This window comes from Talpa europaea, assembly GCF_964194135.1.
Source record: "Talpa europaea genome assembly, chromosome: 3".
Lineage (NCBI taxonomy): Eukaryota > Metazoa > Chordata > Mammalia > Eulipotyphla > Talpidae > Talpa > Talpa europaea.
In genome coordinates, this window is record NC_140069.1 from 88,671,908 (window position 1) to 88,687,997 (window position 16,090).

General features: G+C 39.5%; 1 protein-coding gene across 1 annotated transcript in view; it reads left to right on the forward strand.

Annotated features, from left to right (window-relative positions):
• SCIN (scinderin) overlaps window positions 1–16,090 on the forward strand; it is a gene marked incomplete at both ends in the record, with an annotated part of 87,389 nt that overhangs the window by 70,347 nt on the left and 952 nt on the right. The window contains 6 exons of the mRNA XM_084230586.1: window positions 771–861; window positions 3,034–3,204; window positions 9,505–9,682; window positions 9,955–10,076; window positions 13,858–13,935; window positions 15,702–15,762. Coding sequence (XP_084086712.1) covers window positions 771–861; window positions 3,034–3,204; window positions 9,505–9,682; window positions 9,955–10,076; window positions 13,858–13,935; window positions 15,702–15,762 — 701 coding nt within the window. The remainder of the gene's footprint in view (window positions 1–770; window positions 862–3,033; window positions 3,205–9,504; window positions 9,683–9,954; window positions 10,077–13,857; window positions 13,936–15,701; window positions 15,763–16,090) is intronic.

Consider the following 16,090-nt stretch of genomic DNA (forward strand, 5'->3'; position numbering starts at 1 on the left):
GAAAAGATATAATGTATAAAATGTCTCTGCTTTCCAAACCTAATAGATTTCACTCATATTCTACTATTCAGATGGATTACTTTCACTATGGTGATCATTTCCGAAAATAGGCTGCTCCAACTTGAAATAGCTAAGTTAAGTAAGGAACTAAACCTCAGGGTGTTTTTTTTTTTTTTAAACCTATAGTTAAAAATCCCTACCACATATACTTGGAACACATATGCAAATGCACTGTCAGTATTTCTAGCATTGATAGCTTCTCCTGCTCATATCATATTAAACAGTTGATTCCTTCTTATTTGTTTTTATTGAAGTACTGTTATTTTACATTATTGGTAAGTTCAGGAGTACAACTTCACACCTCAATAAATGTTTATACCACACCATTCCCAGGACCCGAGGTCTACTTACCACCCACAACTATCCAATTGATGCCCCTCTACCCATCCTCCCACTCCTCTTCCCTTTCTCCTCTGTTGCTATGATCTAAACTTGTTTGTTGTTGTGCTTGTTCATTTGTTTTGTTTCTTTATATTCCACATATGAGTGAAATCATAGTTTATCTTAATGCTTCTGACATACTTCACTTAGCATAGTGCCTCAAGGTCCACGCATGTGATTACCAATGGCAAGGTTTTATCTTTCTCTGTAGCTGAACCATTGGTTTCTTCTAGGCCTTTCATAGTAACTTAAGTCTCTGCTTGAAATGAGCACATTAGAAGGTCTTAAACTTAAACGAAAGCTAATTTGTCTTACTTTGGTTCCTCTAGGCAAGGGGCACATGCCACTCAAGATGAGCTGACAGCATCTGCGTTCCTGACTGTCCAGTTGGATGGGACCCTTGGAGGGCAGGCTGTACAGGTTGGAATATTTTTACCCCTCAAAGTCATACAAGTTAACTTTTTGCTAGTCCAGTTTTTACTTAAAGTTCTCCTCCCAAGTTGGGATGGGCATTTAATACTTTCTAGATATTACCTTTTATTCATTTTGGAATTCAAATATTCCTACTTTCATGCCATAGCAATTCTTCAGATTCTAAACAAGAGGGAAAAAAACAAAATTTTTAAAAATAACTATTAACAGGGTCTCCCTGGTGGTACAAGGAGTTAAACACAGCACTGTGAAGCTATCTGCAGCCTCTGCAGTATGAGTTTGATCCCCGGCCGGCCAGGGAGATACCCATATGGCACAGCAGACCTCTCCTGTCTCGCCTGCTGCTCCCCTCAACAGTGCATTTCAGTCAGTCTGCCTGTTCTGTTCCCCACTTTGTGTCTGGTGAATCCTCTCATTCCCGCACCTCTGGCCTGTACCCCGGGCTCTTGTATGCATAAATAAATAAATCTTTTTTAATAAGAACTATTAACAGATTTAAGAACCCAAAAGAATTTTTCCTTTAGAATCGCATAATATATCAGTGACTGTCACTTGACATTAAAACTGTGCTCCCTGAGTTACCACTTCCAGCTATTGTTAAACAGGTAGGTAAAATAATTTCCTCACTCCCATTCCTGCAAAGTAGTCTAATTGTTGGGACTTGTGCATGTCACAAAACGAAGGGGGATTAAGACTGGAAATAGAAATAAGGCTGCTGATCAGCAGGTTGTAAAATAAGCAGGTTGTAAAATAAGCAGATTCTGGGGTTATGGATGCAGCAGAATCACAAGGATTTTTATAAGTAAAACAGAAATACAAGCAGGGTTAACTGGTCTCCTTTCCATCTTGGTACTTGTTTATATGTATTATAAATTTGAAGGTCCATCTTATTGAATTATTTAGATGCACTAAACTGTTTCTCCAATAACTATTACATAAATTTCTTAAATGAACTATTTCTAAATGAACCGACATTATCTATGTGTTTTAATTTTCTTTAAAGTATTCCTTAGAAAATTATACAAAGACTTTGAAAATAGGCATTTTTCCTTCTAAATTCTAAATTTTGTTGTTAACCATTTGCTATAAATTGTTGGCCATTTAAACCTAAATTGATCGTGAAAGATAATGCTTAGTTTAACCACTAGGTGGCAGTAGTTCGCAACAATTCTTAAAGATTTTTATTCCTGTTTTAAACATTCCTTTTTAGAGCATATTAACAGTATTGAAAATTGTTCGATTTACCATTTCTTTTATTCTCACTTAACAGTACAGGGAGGGTTTAGTCAGTGACCCTCTTCCTCTTACATTGGCGATTGATGTTTTCTGAATGTTATGGGAAATACAAGGCAATAATAGTTTTAAGTACTCCCAACTAACCTCACCTCAAGCCTTAGGGCTGTGACTCAAAAGGCATTTTGTCTTAGTAGGTGTTAAGCTGTTAAGTGAGATTAAACACCTTACCATTTATTTTCTTCTACTTCCTTATCCTGAAAAGTCCTTTATTTATTGTTTATATCATTAAGCAAATCTATTACAATTTCTACAGGTAAATTAAAAAGTAAATTCCATATATATTTGCCAGTTTTTGATGTTTACATTAAACTCTTTTATCCATCCCAGATGGATCTATGATTATTTCTTCATCTTACAGTTCTAGAAAAAATACAGAAAGAATATGCTTTTCTGTTGTCTTTTTTTTTTTTTTGGAAGCATTTGAACACACATCTCTTAACCTTCTGAATAAGATCTAATACACATGAGAAGCAGATATATCCCTAAACATCTGTACAGTGTTGGTGCTTTTGAACAAAGAATAATTTTAGTAAAGAATGGCCTACATCAGCATTGCTCCTTTCACTTTTGGAGATGTAAGCGAGCAGACTTATATCTTTATGCTTTCTGGATGCAGAAAGTTGTCCAGGATGGTGTGGAGTTTCCTCTGCTCAGAGGATGCTGTGTCTGCAGTGACAAATGAGTCTTAAAACAGTGAGAAAACTGAGCTTGATCATCATTAACCTATATTTTTCTGTTAATCATCATTTCTCCTGCCCTTCACTTTTTGCTTTGCTTTCAAAAAGAAATATATGAACACCCTTGGAAATACAATCATCTTTCATTGCACTCTTTATTAAATTTCATTTCTCCCCCTACTCCCAGGTCCGAGTCTCCCAAGGCAAGGAGCCGGCTCACCTGCTGAGTTTGTTCAAAGACAAGCCCCTCATTATTTACAAGAATGGAACATCAAAGAAATTTGGTCAGGCACCTGCTCCCCCTACACGCCTCTTTCAAGTCCGGAGAAATCTGGCTTCCATCACCAGAATCGTGGAGGTAATGTCATGCATTTGATAAAGCAGGCCCTGTTTATGGGCTTCCCAGTGGACCTGAACCATCAGCAAATATTAGTCTTTTAAAATCTGGCAAGCAACCTCCCTCCATTTCTATAATTAAGGCAGTGTTTACAGCAGAAAACACTAACAGCAGGAGAATCAAGTAAAAAAGTTAATGCCAGATACTAGACCTCACACATTTTTCACATGCATTGTATTAAAAAAAATGTATTTTAAGGATAATATGACAAATAAAGCTGTTAGATACATCAGGTGGCTCAAACTCGACCTTGTATGGCCTGCAGGAAGATGGATGGCAGGTAATGGTCAGGGCAACTCTGGCGCCCTCGGAGCAGAAAGGCCCTTGTTTGTGCAGGTGTAACAAATGTAGGAAGCAACCTTCACCACACTGGACCAGAACCATAACTCAGCTGGCCAAATAAGGTGCCTGACAGCAACTGTGAAAGAAATCAAACCCCTTATCACAGTGTCGTTAAGATAGGAAAACCTCCTGGAATGGACACCTGAATGCTTCTACTGCTAGGACAGTCGGTCACACCTCTTATTCCTACAGACTGAGCCACCATGGAAATTTAAATTTCCCAAGACATCCCTAAACTGCCCTGTACCTACTTCCCTGTACATCCCCAAACCTCACTCCATCTGCCAAGCCTTCCCTTCTACATAAATCATTCAGCTGAGCCTTTCAAACCTAGTCGGTGATCTCATCCCTCCACCTGCTACCTCCTTCTACATTGCTCGCTCCCTCCCCCTCTTTGCTATCCGGTACTGTCTTCTGATGACACGGATTCTCATACAGACTCTTAGACTCTTAGGAGAACTCTTGTGTTCTCCCCAGTGCCCAGTTACTAAGGGTGAGGGTGGATGGGAAATCCTTCTTGCTCCTTTGACTTCTCCCCTTCTTGTCAGACTCCTCCGGGCCTCCTGGGCTGTCCACTGCTCTGCGGCCTGTCCTTCCCCTCTCATTGTTTTAAGGCTTCAGCCATTGTCTCACTACTCTATCACTGTGACTTTTCTCATCCAATAATTCTGCCCTTGATCTCATTTTATCTCATACTCACATGGTCCTGTACTAAACCTTGTCATAGGCAATAGCTATAGCATCTCAGAAGACTGTTTCAAATGCTCCATCCTGGGGCTCCTTACTGAAGGATGCTCTTCCTAGCAATTATCCAGTCTCACATTTGAATCAATGAGCCCTCTCCATCCATCACACCGTCATGTCCACCTCTCGAGCTTTCCAAGGGCCTTGTTCTCAACTGATTACGGATTCAGAGTTCAGAGAGAACAGAAATGTTGCCACACAAGAATCTTTCCCTAACCTACTCCCCTCTTTCACCAACTTTTCTGCATCTGTGCACATATATATTCTTCTTCCCAGCTGTTGTACATTGATAACTTATGTTTAAAATAGGTATTTTAAAATAGTTTTTATACGTAAAGTACTAAATAAGTTAATTATCAATATATTTGTATGCATAAATTGATAAATGACAGTTTTTGTAAAGAAACATATTAGTAAATAATTTGATACATATTTATTACTGAAATAAATAAAATGTGACTGCTATCTAAAAAAAAAATTTCTCCTGTCCCCTTTAACTTCTGTCCCAGTTCCCCTGCCCTCTGCCCTTTCTGAGGTCTTTGTTGGATTTCTCTCAGTCCCTTAATCTAATCTTGTGTCCAGTTCTTCATTATTGCAGGCAATAATCTCTTTGGTCTCCTATACCACCAGTTTATTCTTCTAGCCTGGTTCATTTACTTTGAAATATAAATATGCCTTCAAAAAGTTCCCATCCTTTAAAATTGGTCTCCTGACCCTCCCAGCTACCACATTATTCTCTGTCCTGCTTTGGAGCACAGATCCTTAAAACAATTTCCTTTGCTGTCACTCACCATTTCTACTTTTTAAATCTGTTCTCTCTTGGGCCTCCTTGGTGGCGCAGGCAGTTGAGTGCATCGCTGTGAAGCTGTCCGCAGCCTCTGCAGTGCAGGTTCAATCCCAGCCGGCCAGGGAGATACCCACATGGTGTGGCAGACCTCTCCTGCCTCGCCTGCTGCTCCCCTCAGCAGTGTATTTCAGTCAGTCTGCCTGTTCTGTTCCCCGCTGTGAATCCTCTCACCCTCCCGTGCCTCTGGCCTGTACCCTGGTTCTTGTCTGCATGAATAAATAAATCTTTTAAAAAAAATTAAATCTGTTCTCTCTAAAGCCACCCCACTCCAGGAGTCCTTTCCACAAAAGTGGTTTTTATCTAATTTGCTAATGACTCACCTCAGTCAAAAGTCTCTTCTCTGATCTCACCCCCAATAACATTTGCCATAGTTGGCCTGTCCTTATCTTCTTGAAAAGGTGTTTTTTTTGTTGTTTGTTTTTATTTTGTTTTTTTCCCAGCTAGGCTTCTGAAACACCACACTCATTAGAATTCCTTTCATACTTGTAGAGGTACTCTTCTAGCGTCTGTTTTTCTGTATCATCCTCCTTTGCTTGTCTTTAAGCCGTTGATGCTCCTAGGATCAATATTGGTGCTTTTGATAGGGACCTCACTCAGTTAAATGCCGCATCTGCATTGATCTCGGCCAGGACCCACTGCAGATTCTCATGTGTTTAATTATTACTATTTTCTTTAGCCTATCAGATTGACAGTTAAGTTCCCATTGACAGGCACTTTCACTTGATTTCAGATGGAGGGGAAAGAATTGTTCCCTTCTTGGTCTCCTCCCTCATGGGCTCATCTTTATGAGACTTTTAAGAAACTTGTGATGCATTGCCTTCATTTCTTGGAAGCTTCTCCTACTGGGCTTCTCATTTCTAGTCTATTTGAAATTCACTAGTCAAAATCATTGTTTATAAAGCTTTCTGTTTTCATCTCCTAGGAAGCTAATGCTTTATAGTGTTGTTTGGAACTAAGTCCTTGATCCCATTCCAGGCAAGGTAGAAGGACAATTTCCCTCTAGACCTCTAGGATGAGTACTCAAAATATGTCAGACAGGGCCTCCCTGGTGGCGCAGCAGTTGAGCGCTGGGTTGCAAAGCTGCCCGCAGCCTCTGCGGTGACGGTTGGATCCCCGGCTGCTGGGTGAGGGTCCCACATGGCGCGCAGACCTCTCCTGCCGCCCGCTGCTCCCCTCAGCAGTGTACTTCGATCCTTCTGCCTGCTCTGCTCCCCGCTCTGGCTCTGGTGAATTCTCTCACCCTCCCATGCTTCTGACTGCACCCAGTGCTTGTATAAATAAATAATAAATAAATCTTTAAAAAAATATATATCAGACAGATTAGCAAGAGAAAAAGACCAAATTAATTATGAACATACAGGGATTCTATGTAGAAATAAGTATTCCAATTTCAGTGAGGGGAAAAGAGGATATGTATCCTGAGCTAAGAAATGGCATAGGGAGCAGGGCTTCGAGTAGAGAGGAGAAAGAGGACTCACATGAAAAGGTGAGGGTGACTCATTTGAAAAAGACAAGATGTTCTATAATTTGATGTTTGTCATGACATTAGATTGGTTTCTCCGATAGAGTTTATTTCTAATCAAAATCCTAATACTGGGTAATACCTCCAATGTTCATGCTTCTAAATAGTTAAAAAAAAAAGTGGTAAAAGTTTCTTGTGAGCCTATAAGATCTAGAGTGCCCTCAGCTTAATATAACCCGCATGCCAAAGGAGCAGATCTTGGCAGGGCCTGTTCTGGACACCTTAGGATGACCTCTCCTTCAAGGGCATGGCATGCTTGTCACCTGTCTCCCCATCATCCATGTTCTCTCCTCTATACTATAACCAGACATTTGGACTCAAAACTAGTCTTATTTCCTGTACTTCCCTGTCATCCGGTGGATTCCTTTGAGCTTGGTCAGTGGGGCCTCACTTTAACTGACACAGGATGATCACCACTTTCCTGAATGTGACCAACTCCTTCCGGAAATATTATTAAAATTTACAGCAGCCATTCCTTCCTGCACTGGATCTCTCTTGGCGACAGAGTTCTGATGAACTGTTGAAATCCAGTTCTCCACATAGTAGCACCTTCATCTGGCAGCTCCACGTGGTTGGCCAAGCAGCATCTTTTGGCACAGCTGATATTCACCTTCTTCTTGAAACCCATATTTTTTTAAGATTTATTTTTGTTTATTTATGCATAAAAGAACTGGGGTTCTTGTTTGGAGGTGAAAGGTGTGGGGGGGTGAGAAGATTCACCAGAGACAGAGCGGGGAGCAGAACAGGCAGATCTACTGAAATACACTGCTGAAGGGAGCAGAGGGCGAGGCAGGAGAGGTCCACGGTGCCTTGTGGGTTAGCTCTGTGGCTGGGGGAACAAACTCAAAATGCTGCAGTGGCTGCAGATTGCTTCATAGAGCTGAGACTTAACCCCTTACGCCACCAGGGAGGCCCTTGAAACCAGTTCTTCACACCTCAAGACCATCACATTCTCTTTTCTCACCACATTTTCTTCTCTCACAGCTGCTCTGTTCAGTCTTGCTTTACTTGTTCTTCCCCATCTCCCTGTTATCACATCTTACATTGAGTCCCACAGTCATGCAGAAAGTCAAACATATTAACACAGTCACCCCAACCATATGGCCAGACACAGACACAGGTTCTCAAGAGAAACCAACTAGACACAAAAGCACAAGACACAAACCCACCTTGGTGCCATCAGACTCACTTCCAAGCCTATGACTCTGCACCTGCCTGTCCCTCAGAGTTTCTACCTTTAGCATCCCCCTCAGGCCAGAGTCTGGGCCCAGCCAGATCCCTTTACTCCTCTGTGGCCACATGGACAAGCACTGTTTTCTCCTAGCTGAACCTAGAGTTTCTACCGAGAAGATTGAAAGGAAGGATGAATTCAGTGCCATATTTTTAATGCCCTCTGGATTGTCTTTTAGAATTTGAGCCATAATTTATCAGAGTCTGGGGAACCTTGTGGTGAATGTATATAATTATCTCTATGCCTTGTGAAATTCCAGTCCCTGTTTTTGAGGTGCCCCTTTGATTATTTGTTTAACTTGATCTTTAGTGGATGGAACATCTTTATTTTAGTGAAAACGGTGAACATCTTTACTTTGTGGGGGTCATTTGTGAACATCTCACCCTCTTTCCATTAATCATTTAGAGTCCATCCTTGTTCTATGGTCTCTTTGGATTTTTCTTTTATAAAGATTTATTTCGGGCCTCCCCTGGTGGCGCAGGCAGTTGAGCGCTGCGCTGTGAAGCTGTCCGCAGCCTCTGCAGTGCTGGTTCGATCCCAGCCAGCTGGCAAGGGTCCCACATGGCGCAGCAGACCTCTCCTGTCATGCCCGCTGCTCCCCTCAGCAGTGTATTTCGTCAGTCTGCCTGTTCTGTCTCTGGTGAATCCTCTCACCCTCCCGCACATCTGGCCTGTACCCCGGTTCTTGTGTAAAATAAATAAATCTTTAAAAAAAAAAAGATTTATTTAAGGCCTCCCTGGTGGCGCAAGGAGATAAGCACAGCACTGTGAAGCTATCTGCAGCCTTTGCAGCACAAGTTCAATCCCCGGCCAGTGAAGGAGCTACCCGCATGGAGTAGCAGACCTCTCCTGACTCACCTGGAGTAGCAGACCTCTCCTGACTCACCCGCTGCTCCCCTCAGCAGTGTATTTCAGTCAGTCTGCCTGTTCTGTCCCCCACTGTGTCTCTAGGTGAATCCTCTTACCCCCCGCACCTCCCAGTTCTTGTATGCATAAATAATCTTTAAAAAAAAGAAAAAAGAAAAGATTTATTTATGCATACAAGAACTGGGGTACAGTAGGTCAGAGGTGTGGGCAGTGGGGTGAGAGGATTCACCAGAGACAGAGTGGGGAGCAGAACAGGTGGATCTACTGAAATACACTGCTGAGGGGAGCAGTGGTTGAGACAGGAGAGGTCTGCTGCACCTTGTGGGTCAGCTCCCTGGCCAGGGATCCAGTAGTACTGCAGTGGCTGCGGATAGCTTCGTATTGCTGAGATTTAACCCCTTGTGCCACCAGGGAGGCCCCTCTATGGTCTTTTTGAATATTATCTTTGATACTTACCATTTAAGTTTGTTTATTTTATTCTTAGAGCTTTGTGCTACTCTCTGTGAGTAGTTGAGCACTCAGTGGATACAGACCAAAGTGCTCCTGTTCTAATATTCCTTATGTCACAGCGTTGTCCCAGGCCACCCTGAATTCATTTCTTGGAAATAGGGCTGTAGATGGATATTCACTGTCATAGCTTCTGAAACATGTTTATTGAGGGAGGAGCAATGCACTTGAGTTATTGTTTTGTTTTTCTTCGTACTCTAGGTAAATGTTGATGCAATTTCATTGAATTCCAATGATGTTTTTGTCCTGAAAACACAACAAAACAATGGCTACATCTGGATGGGAAAGGGTGCTAGCAAGGAGGAGGAGACAGGAGCAGAGTATGTGGCAAATGTCCTTAAATGTAAAACCACAAAGATTCAGGAAGGCAAGGAACCAGGTATGTACCGTGGGGCCCAGCACACTAACCAGAACTTATATGTGGTATGATTACTAATCAGGCTGTTCATGTTTCCCATAAATGGTAAATTTGTAATGGTTGTAATTGTAATGCTTAAGAATTTTTGCATTAATTGCAAAAATGGGTGTTACCACTTTATGTAATTTCTTAAAATAAAAGTCAAAGTGAGATGATGTGATTTGGTAATGTAAAGCAATACCAACTTCCATGCTCCTGAAAATGCATTGGATAACTCAGTGTGTTTTCCACAGTGGAGTTCTGGAATTCTCTTGGAGGAAAAAAACAATACCAGACCTCTCCACTACTAGAAACCCAGATTGAAGACCATCCACCTCGGCTTTATGGCTGTTCTAACAAAACTGGAAGATTCATTGTAAGTGTCATGCAGAACACTGGGCCAAACTGAAGGGCAATGAAGGAAGGCTTCCCGTGTTGTCTCTGCCACTTTCAGCCATATCACTGCTCCAATTCTCAGTTTTAACTTGCTTACCAGACACCAATGATAATCTTTGCTCAACACAGGGTTGTTTTAAGAATCAATGATATAAGAGAAAGCATTGAAATACTCTAATATGCTCTATAAATCAAGCTACTCTTTTCTTTAAGATTTATTTTTATACAAGAACTGGGGTAAAGGCCAGAGGCACGGGAGAGTGAGAGGATTCACCACAGACAGAGCGGGGAACAGAACAGGCAAACTGATGAGGGGAGCAGCGGGTGAGCCAGGAGAGGTCTGCCACACCATGTGGGTATCTCCCTGGCCGGCCAGGAATCGAACCTGTGCTGCAGAGGCTGCAGACAGCTTCACAGTGCTATGCTCAACCCACTGCACCACCAGGGAGGCCCTAAATCAAGCTACTCTTAAATACTTTGCATTCACTATCAGCATATGGTAGTTGATGAAAGATTATGTATGTAATGAAATTAGCTAATGTAATAATTTCATACATTTTTGTGGGCAACAATAAGTTGTTTCTAGTCAAACTAAATTTTGCACTTCAGTTTCCTAAAGTAAAACTGAAGTGAAAATGGAAAAGTTTCATCATATTGACTGAAATAATATGGGAATGTTATGGTTATGGGCAAAAATCACAGTTTTATGTACACCTGCAAATTAACTAACACGAGCAGGACTGTTTTATTCCATTTATTTATAGACTTTGAATTTTAGGCATTTCAAAGTAAAAGTATCTGTGTAAAAGAGATTTTGTACTGGGTTCTGAAATATCCTGGGCTGCAAGCTCCCATAAAATATCTTTTTTCTCAACTTAACGTGCTACACATTTGTGTAAATTTTTCATTTAAAGAGGAAATTTGAAACTTTTCTATTTAAATAAAATTGATCTAAAGCTTTGGTTACCATGTCCTGGTGAATTCAAACTTTATTTTTTAATATATACACATGAAAATTTCCTAAGTATTTTCCCAGGTACATTGTATTTTAGAAATAGAGTGCTTTGAAGAAGAAACTTACTTTTATACCAACTACACTTGAGGTTTATCAGTGATTTTTAACTAGAAATGATTTGAATACTGGATGACAAATATTTGGTTGTTGTACATTATAACTTAACTACTTGTTTACCAGGAAATCCCTATTTTTATAAACTTGTAAAAATACCTACTGTTTTATACTTTTCACTATTAATTTGATATTTCATCCAAAAAACTTATTCTTCAACATATAATTCTCTATTTTCTAAAATTCTTATTTTAAAATCAATGTTGCTGTAAATTATACATTTATTTCTGGAGGAAATATATTTTACAAAAATGAGTACCTAGGTTTTGTTATCAGTAAGGTTTATAAAAAAAAAAAAACTTTGTCTTTTATCATGCACATATTTTCCTTTGAAGCTTTTGTTTTCTTCTTTGATATTTGGAATCCCTTCTATCCCTTTCACAATTTAAGGAAAAGTGGCATCACTAACAGGTGTTTGATCTTGCAAGTAGTAGATAGATTCTAAGGGCAACAGAGCCTATTGGTTAAAAGTAAAGCTCTTAGAACCAATGTGCTTGTGTGATATCACTTTTTTTTTAATTTTATTTTTATATTCCCCATACAATTGCAATCCCCTTATTTGGACCCCAATCTCTCCTTTCCCTGCCCCCCTCCCCCATAGTGTGTCTCTGGTTCATAGTTGTTTGTTGATTTTGATTTTTTCTTTCTTATAGTTATTCTTTTTTTCTGGTCCCTTATTTAGGTTTTCTAGATTCCTGCTATGAGACCATCCGGTATTTTTCTTTTTCTTATTTTGCTGAGCATGATCCCTTCCAGCTCCATCCATGTTGCTGTAAATTGCATGTGTTTGATATCACTTCTTGGTGATATTATTTTCTAGCTGTGTGGCTTCAGACTGGTTACTTACCCTCTCTGTGCTATAGTTTTCTCATCTGTAAAATGGGGAAAATTCTAATACCTACTTCATCAGGTTGTGGTGAAGATTAAATTAGTTGTAAATAAGGAATTAGAATAGTGCCTAGCACAAAGTAAGTGATTTTTTTCCCTTTCAAATCATTATGTAATTAGAAAAATAATCTGTAAGAAAGTAATATGAACCAATTCTTTGCGATCTGTAAATGTTAGCTTTTATTTTTTATATGACAATTTCAGAATCTCCTAGATCACATCAAACATGTATTGTCATGCCCAGAGGGCTACAGGTTTACCGAGACTGGGCTCAGCTGGGAGGTTCTCCTGTGGGCTACAGGTTGGAAGAGCCCAGGACACGAGATGGTTCCTGCTGAGCCACATTTTGCTAATATGACCTGGTCAAGGCTGCAAACGCCACTGCAAAAATCACATAGCAGAGAGAGGATGTGGAGAAATAGGAACAGAATAATCTAACTTACCACATCTTCCTTGGTTCAAGACATTTTCATTCAGGATTTTTTTTTAAAGACTTATTTTTATTTATTTATACAAGCACTGGGTATAGTCAGAGCACGGGAGGGTGAGAGAATTCACCAGAACCAGAGCAGGGAACAGAACAGGCAGACTGACGAAATACACTGCTGAGGGGAGCAGCAGGTGTGGCAAGAGAGGTCTGTCGCGCCATGTCGGACCCTCACCGGTGGCCGGGGATCGAACCAGTGCTGCAGAGGCTGCGGGCAGCTTTGCAGCCCAGCACTCAACCTCTGTGCCACCGGGGGGGCCTTTCATTCAGGATTCTTTAAAAAGATTGAACTTTAGATTAATACATGCCTACTAGTATTGGATTCATTAAGCCAACCCTCTCCATTACTCTCTATAATGCTAACTATAGAGAATGCAATTTAATCCATTAAAAGTAAAAAAAAAAATAGGATTTCCTATTACATATTATTACATATTATTACATGGATGAAACCTGAGGACATCAAATTAATTAAAATGAATCAGTTACAAAAGAAAAAAAAAATAAAAAAAATAGGGCCTCCCTGGTGGCACAGAGGTTTAAATACAGTGCTCTCAAGCTGTTGCTAGCCACTGCAGCATGAGTTTAATCCCCCAGGGAGCAACCCACATGGGGCAGCAGACCTCTCCTGCCTCTCCTGCTGCTCCCCTCAGCAGTGTTTTTCAGTAGATCTGCCTGTTCTTCTCCCCACTCTCTTTTCTGAAACCTCTCTCCCCCATACACACATCTGGCTTACACCCCAGTTCTTGTATATATAAATAAATAAATCTTTAAAACAAAAAAAGTAAAAAAAATAACACGAACTTGAATATGGAATGTTATGTCATAATGTTAGTTTATTGAAAATTATTGATTTATTATAATGACTTTAATAAAATGACCAAATTTTATTCAAATAACCTTCACCTACAAAATGAGAGAAAATTTAATACCCAGACCATAAATTCAAACGTCTTTAGGGACTAGAAAGATAATTTTTTCAAAAGGAATTGGAATTATAGAGAACTGTGGTCAAATTGACTATGTGTGACCTACCTGTGGCATTCAAATGTTTTTATTAAGTTCTACCATCACTAAATAAGATAACATTGGTTTGTGATACTCAATTAAACAGATGAACAATTACTCAAGTCTTTATTATCTTAAAGGAAGAAAAAAATGACTACCAAATTTTATTTTTGCTGTACTCCAAAAAATACAAGGCATTTTTATCCTAAGTATCTACTATTTGGTCATAACCTTTTTTATACATTTCAGATTGAAGAGGTTCCTGGAGAATTCACAAAGGACGATTTAGCCGAAGATGATGTTATGTTACTAGATGTTTGGGAACAGGTAAAAACATATTTTTTTCCTAACAAGAGAGTGTGCTTATGTTTGGGAGCTGACAGAATATACTTTGAGAAACAGCAAATCTAATAATAAATGGACTTAGGCTGCGTTAAGAGACTCAATGTAGTGTGGCAAAAAAATAAATAAATAAAACCAATATATGTGGCAAGTTGATTTCTTAATGTGAAAATAATCCCTCAGCTATCATATTTGACTGTATATTATTAGGCAAAACAAAGGAAAATCTTTTATTTTTCATTTACTTGTAAATTCACTCCAGCTTTTCATGTATCCACCTAGTTATGTAAATAATAAATGCATTAATTAGGGTACAGTGCCATGCGGGAGACCAAAATATTCAGAATCTCTCTTGAAATTTGATAAGAAGTCATAGGAGACCCCTCCCCTGTTAAACAAATACAGAATAGTTTTGAATCTACACAGTAAAATAGGTTACTATTATATAATATTTATCTTTATTTTGGAGAAGATTAATACTGATTATTTGACATTCAGCATCTGATAGTTTGTGTTTGTTAAACCTCTGCATAACCTGACAGTAGAGAAAGGGAGAAATAAATATGTTAAGAATTTAATTATAAAGAACACTTGTAAAATGCTGTATGATTTAGGCCTAGTCTTAGAATCAGCCACAGAAATTGTTACTTATACATCTGTTCCTATCTGGAAAGTTATTTGGTTACATTACACCATTGTTTCTTGGTTTAGAATTACAGTGTTTGAATAGGTTATCTAGTTCCAGATTTTCTCCTAAATGAATAGATCACTTCTTTCTAGAGATGAAGTTTAAAACCTCATGTCAATAAAACGACTGTGTTTTTTTTAGAATTACAAAAAAATTGCATTTCCTGATTTAGAAATATTTAATTATTCCCACTTATAGGCCATTCTATTGTTTTAGTGGTCATAAATACTTAGAATATTCTCCATACTACATTTCATTTTTTAAAATCGCATTTTTTCATTTATATTTCTATTCTGTTGTGGTTCATTCTGTGCCCTACAAGCAAATGTTAAAATATTTCACCACTTTCACTATGAATCAGAATACAATCAAAGCTAATTTGACCAAAATTTCTCTGCCAACAAGTGATTTTAAAGTGATTTAAATGTAAGACAATTCAGGAGAATTAGTGAGCATTCAAGTACCCAACACACATTCACAAGGAGAAGGACACATGCAGAACATAGAATTTTATCTGGGTTTTTAAAAATCAGTATTTAATGCTAAAGGATAGTAGAACTTGCACCAAAATGTTACAGAACAGTAGGCATCATTTAGAGGCTCCTAAAGAGGTTCTGGAGTGCCCTCAAACTAGAGTTCTGTGTCTAGACTGGGGTCACCCACATCTAGCAAATGGGGATTTGTTAGATCCACATCTAGAGCCACATCTAGCAAATGGGAATTGTGACTGCCTTACACACCCCAGGGGCCAGTGCAAAAAAAAAAAAACAGCAAATGCGTTAATTTTTGAAAGTTCACTTTATAAACTAGAAAAAAATACTACATACACATAAAAGGTCAGAGTGTGAAATGTGAAGTCAACTGACTGGCTGTAAATGTAGGTGTCTCCTCCTAAGTGTAAGTATTGGGAGACTGATTAAACTGCTCTGCACCTCCATTTCCACATCCCTGACCTCTGAGGGGGTTGTGAATACTAAATGAATAATCTGTGAAAGAACTTTGCATAGTGCCTGACTCTCAGTCCCCACTCCCCGACATTACTTACCATTGTTTCATTTTTCAGATTTTTATTTGGATTGGCAAAGATGCCAATGAAGTTGAGAGAACAGAATCTGTGAAGTCTGGTAAGCTCCACCACATGGGATGATTGTGCCAGTAAACCTGGGTAGTTATTTCCAAGTTCCTTACAGCTCATTTTCACCTCACCCACCAAAACTATGCATCAGAGGGGCCTCCCTGGTGGCCTAGGGCTTTAGTCTCAGTGCTGTCATGCTGGAGCCTGAGTTCAATCCCCAGCCAGGGAGGTAACCCACATGGCACAGCTGACCTCTCCTGTCTCTCCTGCTGCTCCCCTCAGCAGTGTATTTCAGTAGATCCACCTGTTCTCCTTACCCACTCTATCTCTGGTGAATTTTCTCACCCGTCCCCACATCCCACCCCCAAATCTCTAGC